This window comes from Paramormyrops kingsleyae, chromosome 14, assembly GCF_048594095.1.
Source record: "Paramormyrops kingsleyae isolate MSU_618 chromosome 14, PKINGS_0.4, whole genome shotgun sequence".
Lineage (NCBI taxonomy): Eukaryota > Metazoa > Chordata > Actinopteri > Osteoglossiformes > Mormyridae > Paramormyrops > Paramormyrops kingsleyae.
Genome location: NC_132810.1, coordinates 27,388,969 through 27,401,521, shown reverse-complemented (window position 1 = coordinate 27,401,521; position 12,553 = coordinate 27,388,969). Strand labels below are relative to the sequence as shown.

The window sequence follows — 12,553 nt, the reverse complement described above, 5'->3', positions numbered from 1 at the left end:
AATTAATTAAAAAAGGCAAATATAATTAGCATTTTATCATATTTTATTGGGAACTGTAAACAAAATCTAGTGTAGTCAAGTATGTCTCATAAAACAAGCAAAATAATAAAGTGCAATAAGGTAAAAATAAAAACTTTGGATGGATGTAGATTAACATGGTGACTAATTTTTATTTTGAATCAAGTCTTCTCCAGACAAATACAAAAGTGTAACAAAAAGTATGCCCATAACAAAAGTGCAATAAAGTCAAATAAAAAACATAGCATGGACAGACATGTAGAATGAGGAAGATTAACATGACTGACTTCTGCGGTGAAATAAGTATGTCAGTATTCTTCTTTGAGAGGTTTTTTTTAAAGAAAAATTAAATGGTCAGCGTGTTCAGGAGATTTTGTGCTCTGAGCATAGCGTCCTATGTCACCTGCTGTACTAAACACACGCTCTGAAGGTATGCTAGCTTGCGAGCTACTTATAAATGACTAAATCAAGTGATCTACCTACTATAAAAATGCAAAACATATATTTATGTATAAAAATATTGAGTATTCTTTAATATGATTTATTTTTATTACTAGCTTCCCTTTGGGATAAAGTATTTTTGAATTGAACTTGGATTTTAGTTCCTTCACCTTTCTATTTCTCAGCTCGCTTTTCGGAGGGAAGTTAATGTAGTTTTCATGAACAGTGCGAAAATGCCGCTCTACATTTCCCTTCTTCGGAATAGCAGTAGTAGACTGACAGATGAGGCAAATGCACTTTGAATATGACATGGTGGGGAAAAAAACAGTGGTAGGTTTTTGGCTTCTTTCTTGGTCCAGCTCCCCCATTCATTTTTATACCCTTAAGTTTAGTAGAAATTATTGGTGGCTAACTAGGAGACTGTTATGACCTGCGTGTCCAGTCCTCATGTGCCACGCCCACCTCGTTACTCGCGTGTAAATTCCCATCGTATCAGCTGTCTTGTGTTTATTCTGATGTCATGCCCTGTATTTAGTCCGCGTTCAAGTCTGTTTCCCCAGGGGCCTGTACTACGAAGCGGGGTTACTGGCTTATTGGAGTAACTTGTCAGATTTAAGGTAGTCTGGGCAAAATGTAAGTGAACGAATATGAAGTTCATTTAATCTGTGGTACCTTAAATCCGACAAGTTACCCCGATTAAGCCAGTAACCCCGCTTCGTAGTACAGGCCACTGCTCTGTCAATGTTTGTACTGTGTGGTTACCTGTCCGCCCTGAATAAACCCTGTCCTTTGGATTTCCATTCCCCTGATACTGCTTTCCCACACCCTGCTCGCTCGCCGGTCACACGATCGTAACAGCGACTCGGTAGCTTGCTAAAGATTTGCAGCAGCTGGCTCGTTTGAACGCGTCATCCATCCTTTTATTTTTTTATGTCATACGATCTACCCACACTACCTTTGCAATAGACCAGTATATCGCGATCGACGTATTGGGCACCCCTGGTGTAGACCATGTATACGTCGGAGTGGATCATGAAAACAATACTAGAACAGACGAGAAAATAACGCATGTATCAATATTTATGCGGTCACATCGATGCATTGGATCATTTGCTGTTGAATCGATATGTCGATAGAAATCGATGTATTTACACCCCTAGTTCTCACGGTCAATACATTAGCGACACTTTTATTTTTCCACTTCGAGCACTGCTTAACAGATCACCGTATTAAACATCAGTTCAACTGATGCTCCCGGTTATTAGCACAGTACACAGTGCGCTGTAGACGTGCAGCAGACCAGAAGCATAGCACCTCAAACCTGCTTTATAACCTTACATTTAGATCGATGTATGTGTATCGATGCACTTGTGTTGTTTTTTTCTTCCCCGCCAATCAGGAGTCAGGAGCCGCTTGTGTAGATCTTCAGATTCAGCCTTTATTGCCACAGTGAGGTTACAGCCAAGGCTGGAGTGTGTCTAATACTGTTTTACACTAATTTTATACATTTTCTTATCGTGTATCTCGTCACTTAAGCATCATCATTTCTTCAACCATTCACCATCATTGTTTTCTCCCTTGATCCCCACAACCCCTAGGTGATAAGTTTGTCAATCATCTCTTTTACTGTTTGGTCCCTCAGCTGAACATATTGGTGGCATGACCATCTCTAGTTGTTTTTTTAAAATACCCAGCTGTGAACTTTTGCAAATCCCTTCCTTTAGTAGCAAACCTTGCATCGGTCTTTGTCAGTCACGTGTCTGCACTGTCTGACACGCCCCCATTCGCCATTTTGAGTATCGCGGATGTAAACACATTTGGTTAACAAACTTAATATTTCATATTCGGTGTTTTTTTTTTTTTTTCTCCACAAAAATGTTTTATGTGATCAGTAATAGGCAGTTTTCATTATCAAAACACACTAGTAATTTAGGTGTTTAATTAAGGAAAAGTGTCAAGAACACCACAAAAATGTCATTGCATGGACATAACTTTATTGGTCATATTTAACCCCTGGGAGTCTGAGGCCTCTCAGCCACCTCCAGGGTAGTCTGACATGCCTTGACATTTTGAAATATTTCACCTATCTAAAAAACATTTATCCCAAAGTGTTACATGTGCTTTTATTCAGCACAAACTAAGCACCAATAATCTGAGACCACTGTATGTATTATTCTATTTTTTGTTAAAATCAACTTTAAACATATGCTTTTCAAAAACCTATTTTCAGACATGCTGCGAAATTGTAAAAAATCACATTATAGACATTTCTAGCCAAGACTTTTGAGCTCTGAAGCTTATAGACACAGGGGTTGGCTACACATAGGTGAAAGAGACATTCTGAAATTTTATGTGGTTTGAATACTAAAGTGCTAGAACACTCTTTTTCTCAAAGTCAGTGGCCTGCATAATGAATATTGATGAGAGAGGTGTCCCCACACCTGTAGTAGTTTGCATACTGTCAATGGCCCATCAGTCTGGAATGTCACTGCACCCCACACCCATTACTTTGTAAAGGTAGTTTGAAACGCAAGAGAAGTAACAATAAAATCCTTTTCACAGTTTATTGGTAGATGGAATGAAAAATGAAAAACTGTGACCATATGAGTATGATTCAGTGCCTATGCAGAGTTAACGGAAATAAAATAATTCACTATTATTAACGCTCTGGGGATGAGGGCATCGTCGACCACATATCTTTCTCATGTATTTCAGTTTATATCTCGCTGAAATCATTATGCAGAATCATGAAAAAAACACTGGCTAAATCCTTCTTTTCAAAACTTCCATTATTGGAAGTATTAAAGTTTTTAAAATTAGGTTAAATTGGCAAAAAAAAAGCAAACCATGTCACCTTTCTTTGTTTTACCTGCATTGGGGGCGTATAGTACCACTCTCAGCTGAAGATCACTATTCACGTTCTAAATAGGCTGGGTTTGAACTGGTGACATTATGATTACAGGCATACAGGCTTGTGTGTCCACTGAGCCGTGAACACAGGTATGTGATTCGCTGCTGAAAGTGGCAACACTGGTGCAAAGCTTCAGTGGCAGAGACATATCTGTGTGCTATATTGTAGCCGATCAGTGTAAACACTACCCAGACATGTGCTCTTGTTTATTTCAATCACAATGGGCGTATTCGCATATTTCTTTACCCAATACTAACTGTCAGATTATCATGTTATCATGCGAATAGCGCGATTTGCAAGTGGGTGGGCGATTAGAGCTGCTTCAAGACGCAGACGCTTAAGTCAGTCACTCTTGTTCTTCCTATTCGTATCACGAAGCTGTACAAATATATTTAGTTTCTACCTATATATATTTGGATAGTAGACTGTCCAAGGTTTCTGAGGGTGTTTTTTAAATGTGCATATGACAATCAGTATTAAATTTATGCGAGTATGGAATATTATTTAGCACTTCATAATGCATAGAGAATGTAATCATTAGCATTCTATAAGAAAGCTGATGTCAACTGTGCAGAGACTGATTTTGTAACCTTCAGAGAATGCAGACGAATTACTGCTGGGCACAATGTGACGAGAAACAAGTATGAATTAGCTTAGCACCTTGTGTTGGCTTAGAAGTTTCTGTATCTGTCAGCTATTTTGTTAGTCTTTGACGTATGAATATGTACTTTATTAGTGCTGCAGCTTATCACTCTGTTGAAGGACAAATATAACCTTTTCGCAGTTATTTAAACGGTTTGGCGAAATTTCTGTCAGATCCTGCCGGCGGGATCGCCGACTCCAGAGGGTTAAAATAAAATATGTGGCAAGCAGAATACAGGCTTGGTATACAATAAGTTTATATAGATCCTTCTAGACATCATGTGAAACATTAGAAAACGTACTTGTACATGTTTCTAAACTTAAACTTAAACTATAGTTGGACATTTGTTTGTCAGAGCACAGCACAGTGACAGCCTCACCCAGCATTGTGGCTTATAATCCATGCACACGAATATACACATACATGCACTGATAAACGTGTCATTACAGTTTTGCTGTTTACTTCTGTCTGTTAAGCATTTACTCTGTAACGCTAGTTTAACAGGAAAAGACTAACCCATTTCTGCTACCCTCTGTAGTGAAGCTAGCTTGCTAGCATAGGTGAACCAATGTGAAAACACCAACTTTAGAAGACAAAAAAAAAAAAATGCATATTTAGTAATACTACTTAAACATCTTACTTGCCTTTATGAAAATACCGAGAGCAAACACACATTAAGGGAGATATTGTGTTGAAAGTGATCTCCTTCCATCTCATTGCTGCGACCCAGGCCACCCGACGCCTTGGTTACCTCCTCTACCTGCTGTCCATATCCTCTTTTCCAAGTGGGAAACCGAAAAAATCTCATGTTGTGGTCCACCTTTCTGCCATTTCTACCATGTGATTTAGTATGACAGCCTTTCACACAGCACGAGTGTCCCATCTTACCAAAAATAATGCCACACGCAAATGCTCGCTCTTGAGTTGTATACACCCAAAATGGCATTTCGACCCACAATACACTGCGGCTATAGCGAGTGTGACATCAGCTGACAAAGGTTATATTTGTCCTTCAACAGAGTGATAAGCTGCAGCACTAATAAAGTACATATTCATACGTCAAAGACTAACAAAATAGCTGACAGATACAGAAACTTCTAAGCCAACACAAGGTGCTAAGCTAATTCATACTTGTTTCTCGTCACATTGTGCCCAGCAGTAATTCGTCTGCATTCTCTGAAGGTTACAAAATCAGTCTCTGCACAGTTGACATCAGCTTTCTTATAGAATGCTAATGATTACATTCTCTATGCATTATGAAGTGCTAAATAATATTCCATACTCGCATAAATTTAATACTGATTTCTGCCTCATATCGGCAAGATGAATATTTTAAAAGATATTTAACATAAACACTGCTAGAAAGCCACATGAGATGAACAGGCGAGCCATAACTTTAAACTAAACTAGAAGTAAAATTCATATCCCTAGCTAGTTTTGCATTAGTCTACCATATTAACATAAACTAGCAGTGCCAGAAATTGTTCATTTAACCACATATACTACCATACTAACCAGACGTATGGGCAATGTTTATTCTATTGCTTGTGTATATAAATCTTATTCTCATATCATAAAGTAATGCGCTTGTGACACCCCGGCACACACCACCTCTTTGCCCTGACCTGCAGAACTGTCGTAAATGTGGAAATGAGTTGTGTTTTGAACCTGCAGTTGATTACTTTTCCTCAAGGACCTGGATGTGTGTCTCAATAAGTTGAAATTGAATTTGTGAACTGAAAAGTTTCCGGGTAGGATAAATGCAGTTTCAAGTTATTGGAATTCAGATTCAAACTAATAAATTCAGATTCAGTTTTGTAATGTGACAACTGCAGATTCAAATATACAAAATTCAGATTCAGTTCTAGTGGCACAAATATCAGCCCATACCCAAGTTTCATCAAAAATTTGGATTGAGATTACATCTGTTAGGGATGCCACTTCCGCCTTGTCTGCACCCCATATGTGCGCGCATCCATGTAATAACGTTCTTGCAGTGGAATCACATGTATATTATTTTGGAATTTACCCGGAAACAACAAATGCTTTTTTCTGATTGATTTGCGGGTGACCCTTAACTCTGTATAACTCAGGACTGCTATGAACTCTGCACTCCACTCCATATGTCTGCGTATTGTCCATTAATTCTATGTAACGGGACACCCTTGTGGGCGTTATCACTTACTTGAGGTGTGGCGTGTGAGCGTATGAACAGGTTGAAATGTATGTCTCCCACGGTCAATGCGTGAGACTTGAGAACCCTGATTTTTTACCTATATGACCCGCGACATGTATATAATTCTTAGATCGATCTGCTGGCCAGATTTATTTTTCATTTTCCACAGAATAAAAAGTCGATTTTACGTTATCCCATAGCGTTAATAAGTGTTGGCATGTTTTACCACTGGCACCGGCTGGAAACACATTCAATCGCATTGAGGTACAAAAATAATTTAATCTACTGTCTTTTTTTTTTTTCTTTCTTTCTTTCTTTTTTCTGCACTTCTGTGTAACCTCCATGTCAGTGCCGGTGCTTGTGGTCAAGCAATCAGCAAGATTATCACTATAAGCTCATCAGCAGTGCCTCCGAGGAACTTTCAGACCAAGTTTCAATGATCTCCCTCACACACACACACACACACACACAAACATACACACCAATTCTCGCTCTCTTCGGGTGTTTCACGTGATATGACTGTGGTCAGGCACTATATGGCGAGTTTATTTGGACATAAATGAGGGGCATATTTGAAAGTAGTACCGGTGCACTTAATTATAAAATTTTGTTTCACTGTCTCCAAAAACAGTCGCAAAATTTGACAAAATTGTTACAGCCTGGAACCCCTGGAACCACACTTTTGATTTCTTAGGCCTTTTTTTTTATTTATACTACGCGCAAAAAAACAACACACACATACTAGCCAGTTCACAAGTTTGTCTCTGGGCATATGTGTTTGGCTGTCTAAAGAAATGTTATACTATCACAAGTGACTTTATATCTTTCCTAGGGGTGTAACAATGCATTGATTTTTGTATTGCTTTAATGGCAAACGATCCGATGCATCGACATGACCGCATAAATGTCGATGCATGCATTTTTAATTTCTCGCCTGTTCTAGTATTTTCATGTTCCACTCCGAAGTACACATGGTCTACACCAGGGGTGCCCAATACGTCGCTCACAATCTACTGGTCAATCGCAAAGGTAGTGTGGGTAGATTGTATGGCATAAAAAAAATAAAGGATAGATGATGCGTTCAACCGCGACACCTAGTTAGCCACCAATTATTTCTACAAAACTTAAGGGTATAAAAATTAATGGGGGAGCTGGACCAAGAAAGAAGCCAAAAACCTACCACTGTTTTTTTCCACCATGTCATATTCAAAGTGCATTTGCCTCATCTGTCAGTCTACTACTGCTATTCCGAAGAAGGGGAATGTGGAGCAGCATTTTTGGACTGTTCATAAAAATTACGACATTAACTTTCTTCTGAAAAGCGAGCTGATAAAGATAAAGGAAACTAAAATCCCAGTTCAATTAAAAAATACTTGATCCCAAAGGGAATTAATCATAATAATAATATTAATATAATAGTAATAATAATATTAAGTAATACTCTATTTATGCATAAATATGTTTTGCATTTTTATAGTACGTAGATCATTTTGACTTGGTCATTAATAAGTAGCTCACAAGCTATCGTACCTTCAGAGTGTGTGTTTAGTACAGCAGGTGACACAGGACGCTATCCTCAGAGCACAAAATCTCCTGAACGCATTGACCATTTAATTTTTCTTTTAAAAAAAAAAAAACCTCTCAAAGAAGAATACTGACACACTTGTTTCTCCGCAGAAGTCAGTCATGTTAATCTTCCACATTCTACATGTCTGTCCCATGCTATGTTTTTTATTTGACTTTATTGCACTTTTGCTATGGGCATACTTTTTGTTACACTTTTGTATTTGTCTGGAGAAGACTTGATTCAAAATAAAAATTAGTCACCATGTTAATCTACATCCATCCAAAGTTTTTATTTTTACCTTTTTGCACTTTATTTTGCTTGATTAATGGAATATACTTGACTACACTAGATTTTGTTTACAGTTCCCAATAAAATATGATAAAATGCTAATTATATTTGCCTTTTTTAATTCATTTAAATGTAAAGGATTGTGTGAAATTTCATCATTTCAAATACTAACCCCAGTATCGAACCGAGTCGAGTCGTTTCGTATTGTGGGAATTTCTGAGGTATAAAAAAAAAAAATCAAACCGTTGGCTTAAGGAATCGATATTGTATCGTGAGGAAAGCTGTGATTTATACCCCTAATCTTTACACAAGTATACTATATACATATTGGCTGACAGGCGCTGAGATTTTCTGTTTGGGTATCGGAATTTGGCACCAAAGGAAAATAAATTTTTCGATCCTCAGTAGGATTGGAGCATTTGGGTTTGTACCACAAAAGTACCTAAGTTCGGTACCCAACCCTGTGCATACCAAAACCTTTATTGAATAAAAATGTTAATGAAGCTGGTGATGAGCACAGCACAACAGAATGGCACTCTGCAGCTAAACAATGGTATTGGGGTCCTGTACTGCTTTCTCAGCCTTTGAAATGTTGCTTGCACAAGAACTACAACTGTTTGTATTGTTGATATTTCGGTTTTGGGGTTTTTGATGAGGGTTGCAAACTGGAAATATTAAAACCCACAATTATGTACCTGCCCATATCCCTGGTAGCTCAGTATGCACTTAAGAACTTTCCAATTGTGGTACGTCCTGGGTTTAGAGAAGTAGTGTAATTGTGCATGTTTGTCACTGTGTGTGTGTGTGTGCTTGCACGGATACACACACACCACCTTCCTTTATTGTAGATACTGTGCAAGATTACCCAGTGATCCTTTCACCCACCTGGCTCCGAAGTGCAAGACAGTGGAGCTGCCTGATGGAACCTACAGATCTACACTGTATCTCCCCATCAATTCTCCACTCAGAGTTCCCATTACTGTGAGTGTTTTTACAGTTTTACAGCTTGAAAGATCTGTGAGCAATCTAGTTTTAAAGAAAAAAAAAAGTCTTAATTTTTAGTGTGTAGAAAAATTGATGAACTGATTGCATTGCTAAAATTCCTTGCCTGACATTTTTTTTTACCATATTCTTTATATATATATATATATAAAAAATATTGTACTTCACTGAAGACTGCTGATATTTATTGCAGGGGCCTGCAATGAACTGTGCAAGATTGTCTGAGAAGGCAGTTGCACTTCTTTGCTGTGAAAAACTACACAAAATGGGTAACAGCTTTTTAAATATTTTTTCATTGTATTTAAACAGTAAAATAATCACGGTATAACACATTTCAAATTCATTTTCTTTTTTCAATGCACCAACGAGAATGTGAAATTAGGGCTGTCACTACTGATTATTCAGGTAATCTGCAGATTTTCAATTTAACAATTCATTGACTAAATATATTGTAACACACACATTGGTTCCTACCTTGCGGCAATTGCAACCATACATTGCAGGGTGTACACTCCACCACACAAGGTCAGTTTAGGTACTCCAGTTTACTTAGGTTGAATGTTTTTGTAAAGTATAAGGAAATCAGAAGATCCAGCAAAAAGCCACACACACACACACACACACACACACACACACACACAGGGTGAACATACATACTCCATACACACAAAGTGGCAGTGTGTGGTGACAGTGCTATGCACTGTGCAGCTAGACTTGCACGATGTGCAATGTTAATACTGACATGGCATTTCATACATATGCAATTGTCACATCACAAGGACCGCGATAGTCTTCTGGGTCCAAACCGTCGGAAAGCTTTGCAGTTTTAATGGTTCCTTTTCATCATTATCGAGTATAGAAAGAATCAGTCTAACGTTTACTACAGCTGCCTTTGTATGAGCATTGCATGTGATCTCTGAGAATACCACAATCATTCTTTTCCTTGCTGTTGGACTGATTCATGGACCATGAAGCATGTTTGTGAGAAATTAAAGGAAAAAATAGATCAGTTCAGAGGAGAAAAGCAAATATGAACTGGTCATGAAAAGACATTCATTCTGCTGAATGGAAATATTTTGTATTCAATAGGGATAATATTGAGCAAAAGCAAGTGATGTCAGCACTGCTTTGTGTTTGCTGGCAAAACTCATGTCAACTTACTTGACAGACACAGTTGGTATATAGTAAGTTCTATTTGGCTATATAGTTCATTTTCAGCTCCTAAGTATCTCAATATGAACTTTTTCTAGTATCGTTCAGCCATACTCAAAACACAGAATATGTTAACAAAATATAATTCGTATTACTTGGTTGTTACTAGGGAGGGGCCAATGTGCATTTTTTCAGTTCTAATCCAATTCCGATACACAACTGCCGATACCAATACAGATTCCGATGCAAGAGTTCTTTTTACTTTAATATTTTATTATAATAAAATATATAAATGCTTTTTAAAACTAGTAAATACTACTGGAAAAAATGTATGCTAAAACCTTTAATAAGGCTACTACAATCGTACCTAATGTACTGCTCCACCTCATTCGTACATCTTGTTTTAAGTGTTTTTGAGGCATTTGCAGTTAAATTTGAATATCTTTGAAGTAAGTATATGCAAGTGGCAAATGCTTATATATATTTATGCCCCTTAATATTTCTCCCACTGGCAACAGCATCACTTACACTTTTACACATTGCGTTAGCAGCCCCTCGTGTATCACAAGCTGTAATGAGTGCGCAAAACAGTACTTGTAAGCTAGCAACTCTGAGATCATCCATTGCATTTTTCATATTACATATTGCATGTGCTTTAGATTGTAGGATTTTCCACTAAATGCTACTTCCACCTCTAAAAACTTTGTTTTTTTAAATATTGCAAATTGCTGTGCTACTAGTTGTTTCATGTGTAAAATGCTTTCAGATTGACAACCTCTTATCTGATGTTCTTGCACTCCTCCTGCAAAGGGAATGTGCATAATATCACAGCAGGCGGAAGTCACTGCACTTACACCCACTGAGTGGCAGCATTAGCCTTCAGCTTGAATGCTGCAAAAACACATCTGAGATGGGAAAGAGCTGTCGTGTGATTGTACGAATAACTATTTCTTATTGATTCTGTCTTTTTACTGACTGCTGAAAACAAGCATCTGACATGGATGAACCAGTCTGTCTACTGGGCATGCATCAGTGCTGATACCAATCCCAAATATCGGATCAGTGCACCTCTAGTTATTATGTACCATATTATGTAAGATCATGCAGCTAAGCGATGAGTCTAACCTTCGTTATAGCAGTGATTTTGACATATAAGCTAAATTTAAGTGAAAGTGATGTCAGAGACCGGCTAGGCAGTTTGATGGGCTAAACGAGACATATCTAACCTCCCATTGTTGGGTGAGTCCATCAAACTTGAATGTATCCTTTTAAGATGTATTTGCATTGTAGTCGTGCAGCGGTGATATTTAAGTACTGACAGATGACTGCTTTTTCATTCATTTTTAATGTGAAGTGCTTCTACACAAATGGTGCTTTCGTTTTTTAATTGAACTGTTGTTAGTCGGGGGAAAAAAGGAGTATGTTAGATATTTAGGGGTCTATTTCCCATCTGGCACTTAAGTCAAAAACGCACTTACAGTAGTTACGTCCTTGCAGAAGTGCAAGTATGTGCACTGTGGCTTGGATTGCAAAGACACACTACTTCCATTGAACCTTTCATTTTTAAAACTCATTTTAATTGAGTTATTTTTAGTCCAAGTCTTTTAGCCTAATTAATTTGCCTACCTGGTGTTTTGACAATTCAGATACCACTTGAATCCTGCCAAATGGTAATAAAGTTTGTATATACTTGTATACACTACCAGTCAAAAGTTTTTACACACATTTTCTACATTTGCATATTACTCGCTTAATATTTACTGAACATGGACTCAGTATTCTTTGCAAACAAATTTACAGTATGTTCACCATTTCAGTACCTTTATTAGTAAGAAATATCTTTGATTCATCAAAGTAACCTCCTCCAACAGTTATAACAGAAGAGCAAAACTGAGGCATTCTTTCTTCAAGAGACAGCAAATACTTCTCTGTAAGTTAATTCCAACGCTCCTGGATCATTGTCCACAGGTCTGATGCACTAGTTGGCTGCTTCGCCTTGACCTTTCTGTCCAGTTCATCCCAAAGTAGCCCTGTCAGGTTCAGGTCAGGTGACTATGATGGCCTGACCATGAGATTCAGCTTCCTTTCTTTTTCTTTCCTTTTCAAATAGTTGTGGCACAATTTGGAGGTATCATACTGCCTCCCCCATGCTTAACAAGGGATGTTATATACTGTTGCAGCATCCTCTTCACGGTGCGATGGCACACAAACACCTCTTTGAGGAACCATAGATTTCAAACTTCGATTAACCAGTCCACAGCACCTTGCTTCAGTCTTCTGCACACCAGTTTCTGTGTTCTTTGGCCCATGCAAACCTTTTCCTCTTGTTAGGAATTCTCAAAAGTGGCTTTGTCT

General features: G+C 37.9%; 1 protein-coding gene across 1 annotated transcript in view; it reads left to right on the top strand.

The window, feature by feature from the left end:
- Positions 1-12,553, top strand: part of dicer1 (dicer 1, ribonuclease type III) — a 76,506-nt gene that overhangs the window by 22,185 nt on the left and 41,768 nt on the right. Inside the window, exons 12-13 of the mRNA XM_023793867.2 lie at positions 8,893-9,025; positions 9,240-9,315. Coding sequence (XP_023649635.1) covers positions 8,893-9,025; positions 9,240-9,315 — 209 coding nt within the window. The remainder of the gene's footprint in view (positions 1-8,892; positions 9,026-9,239; positions 9,316-12,553) is intronic.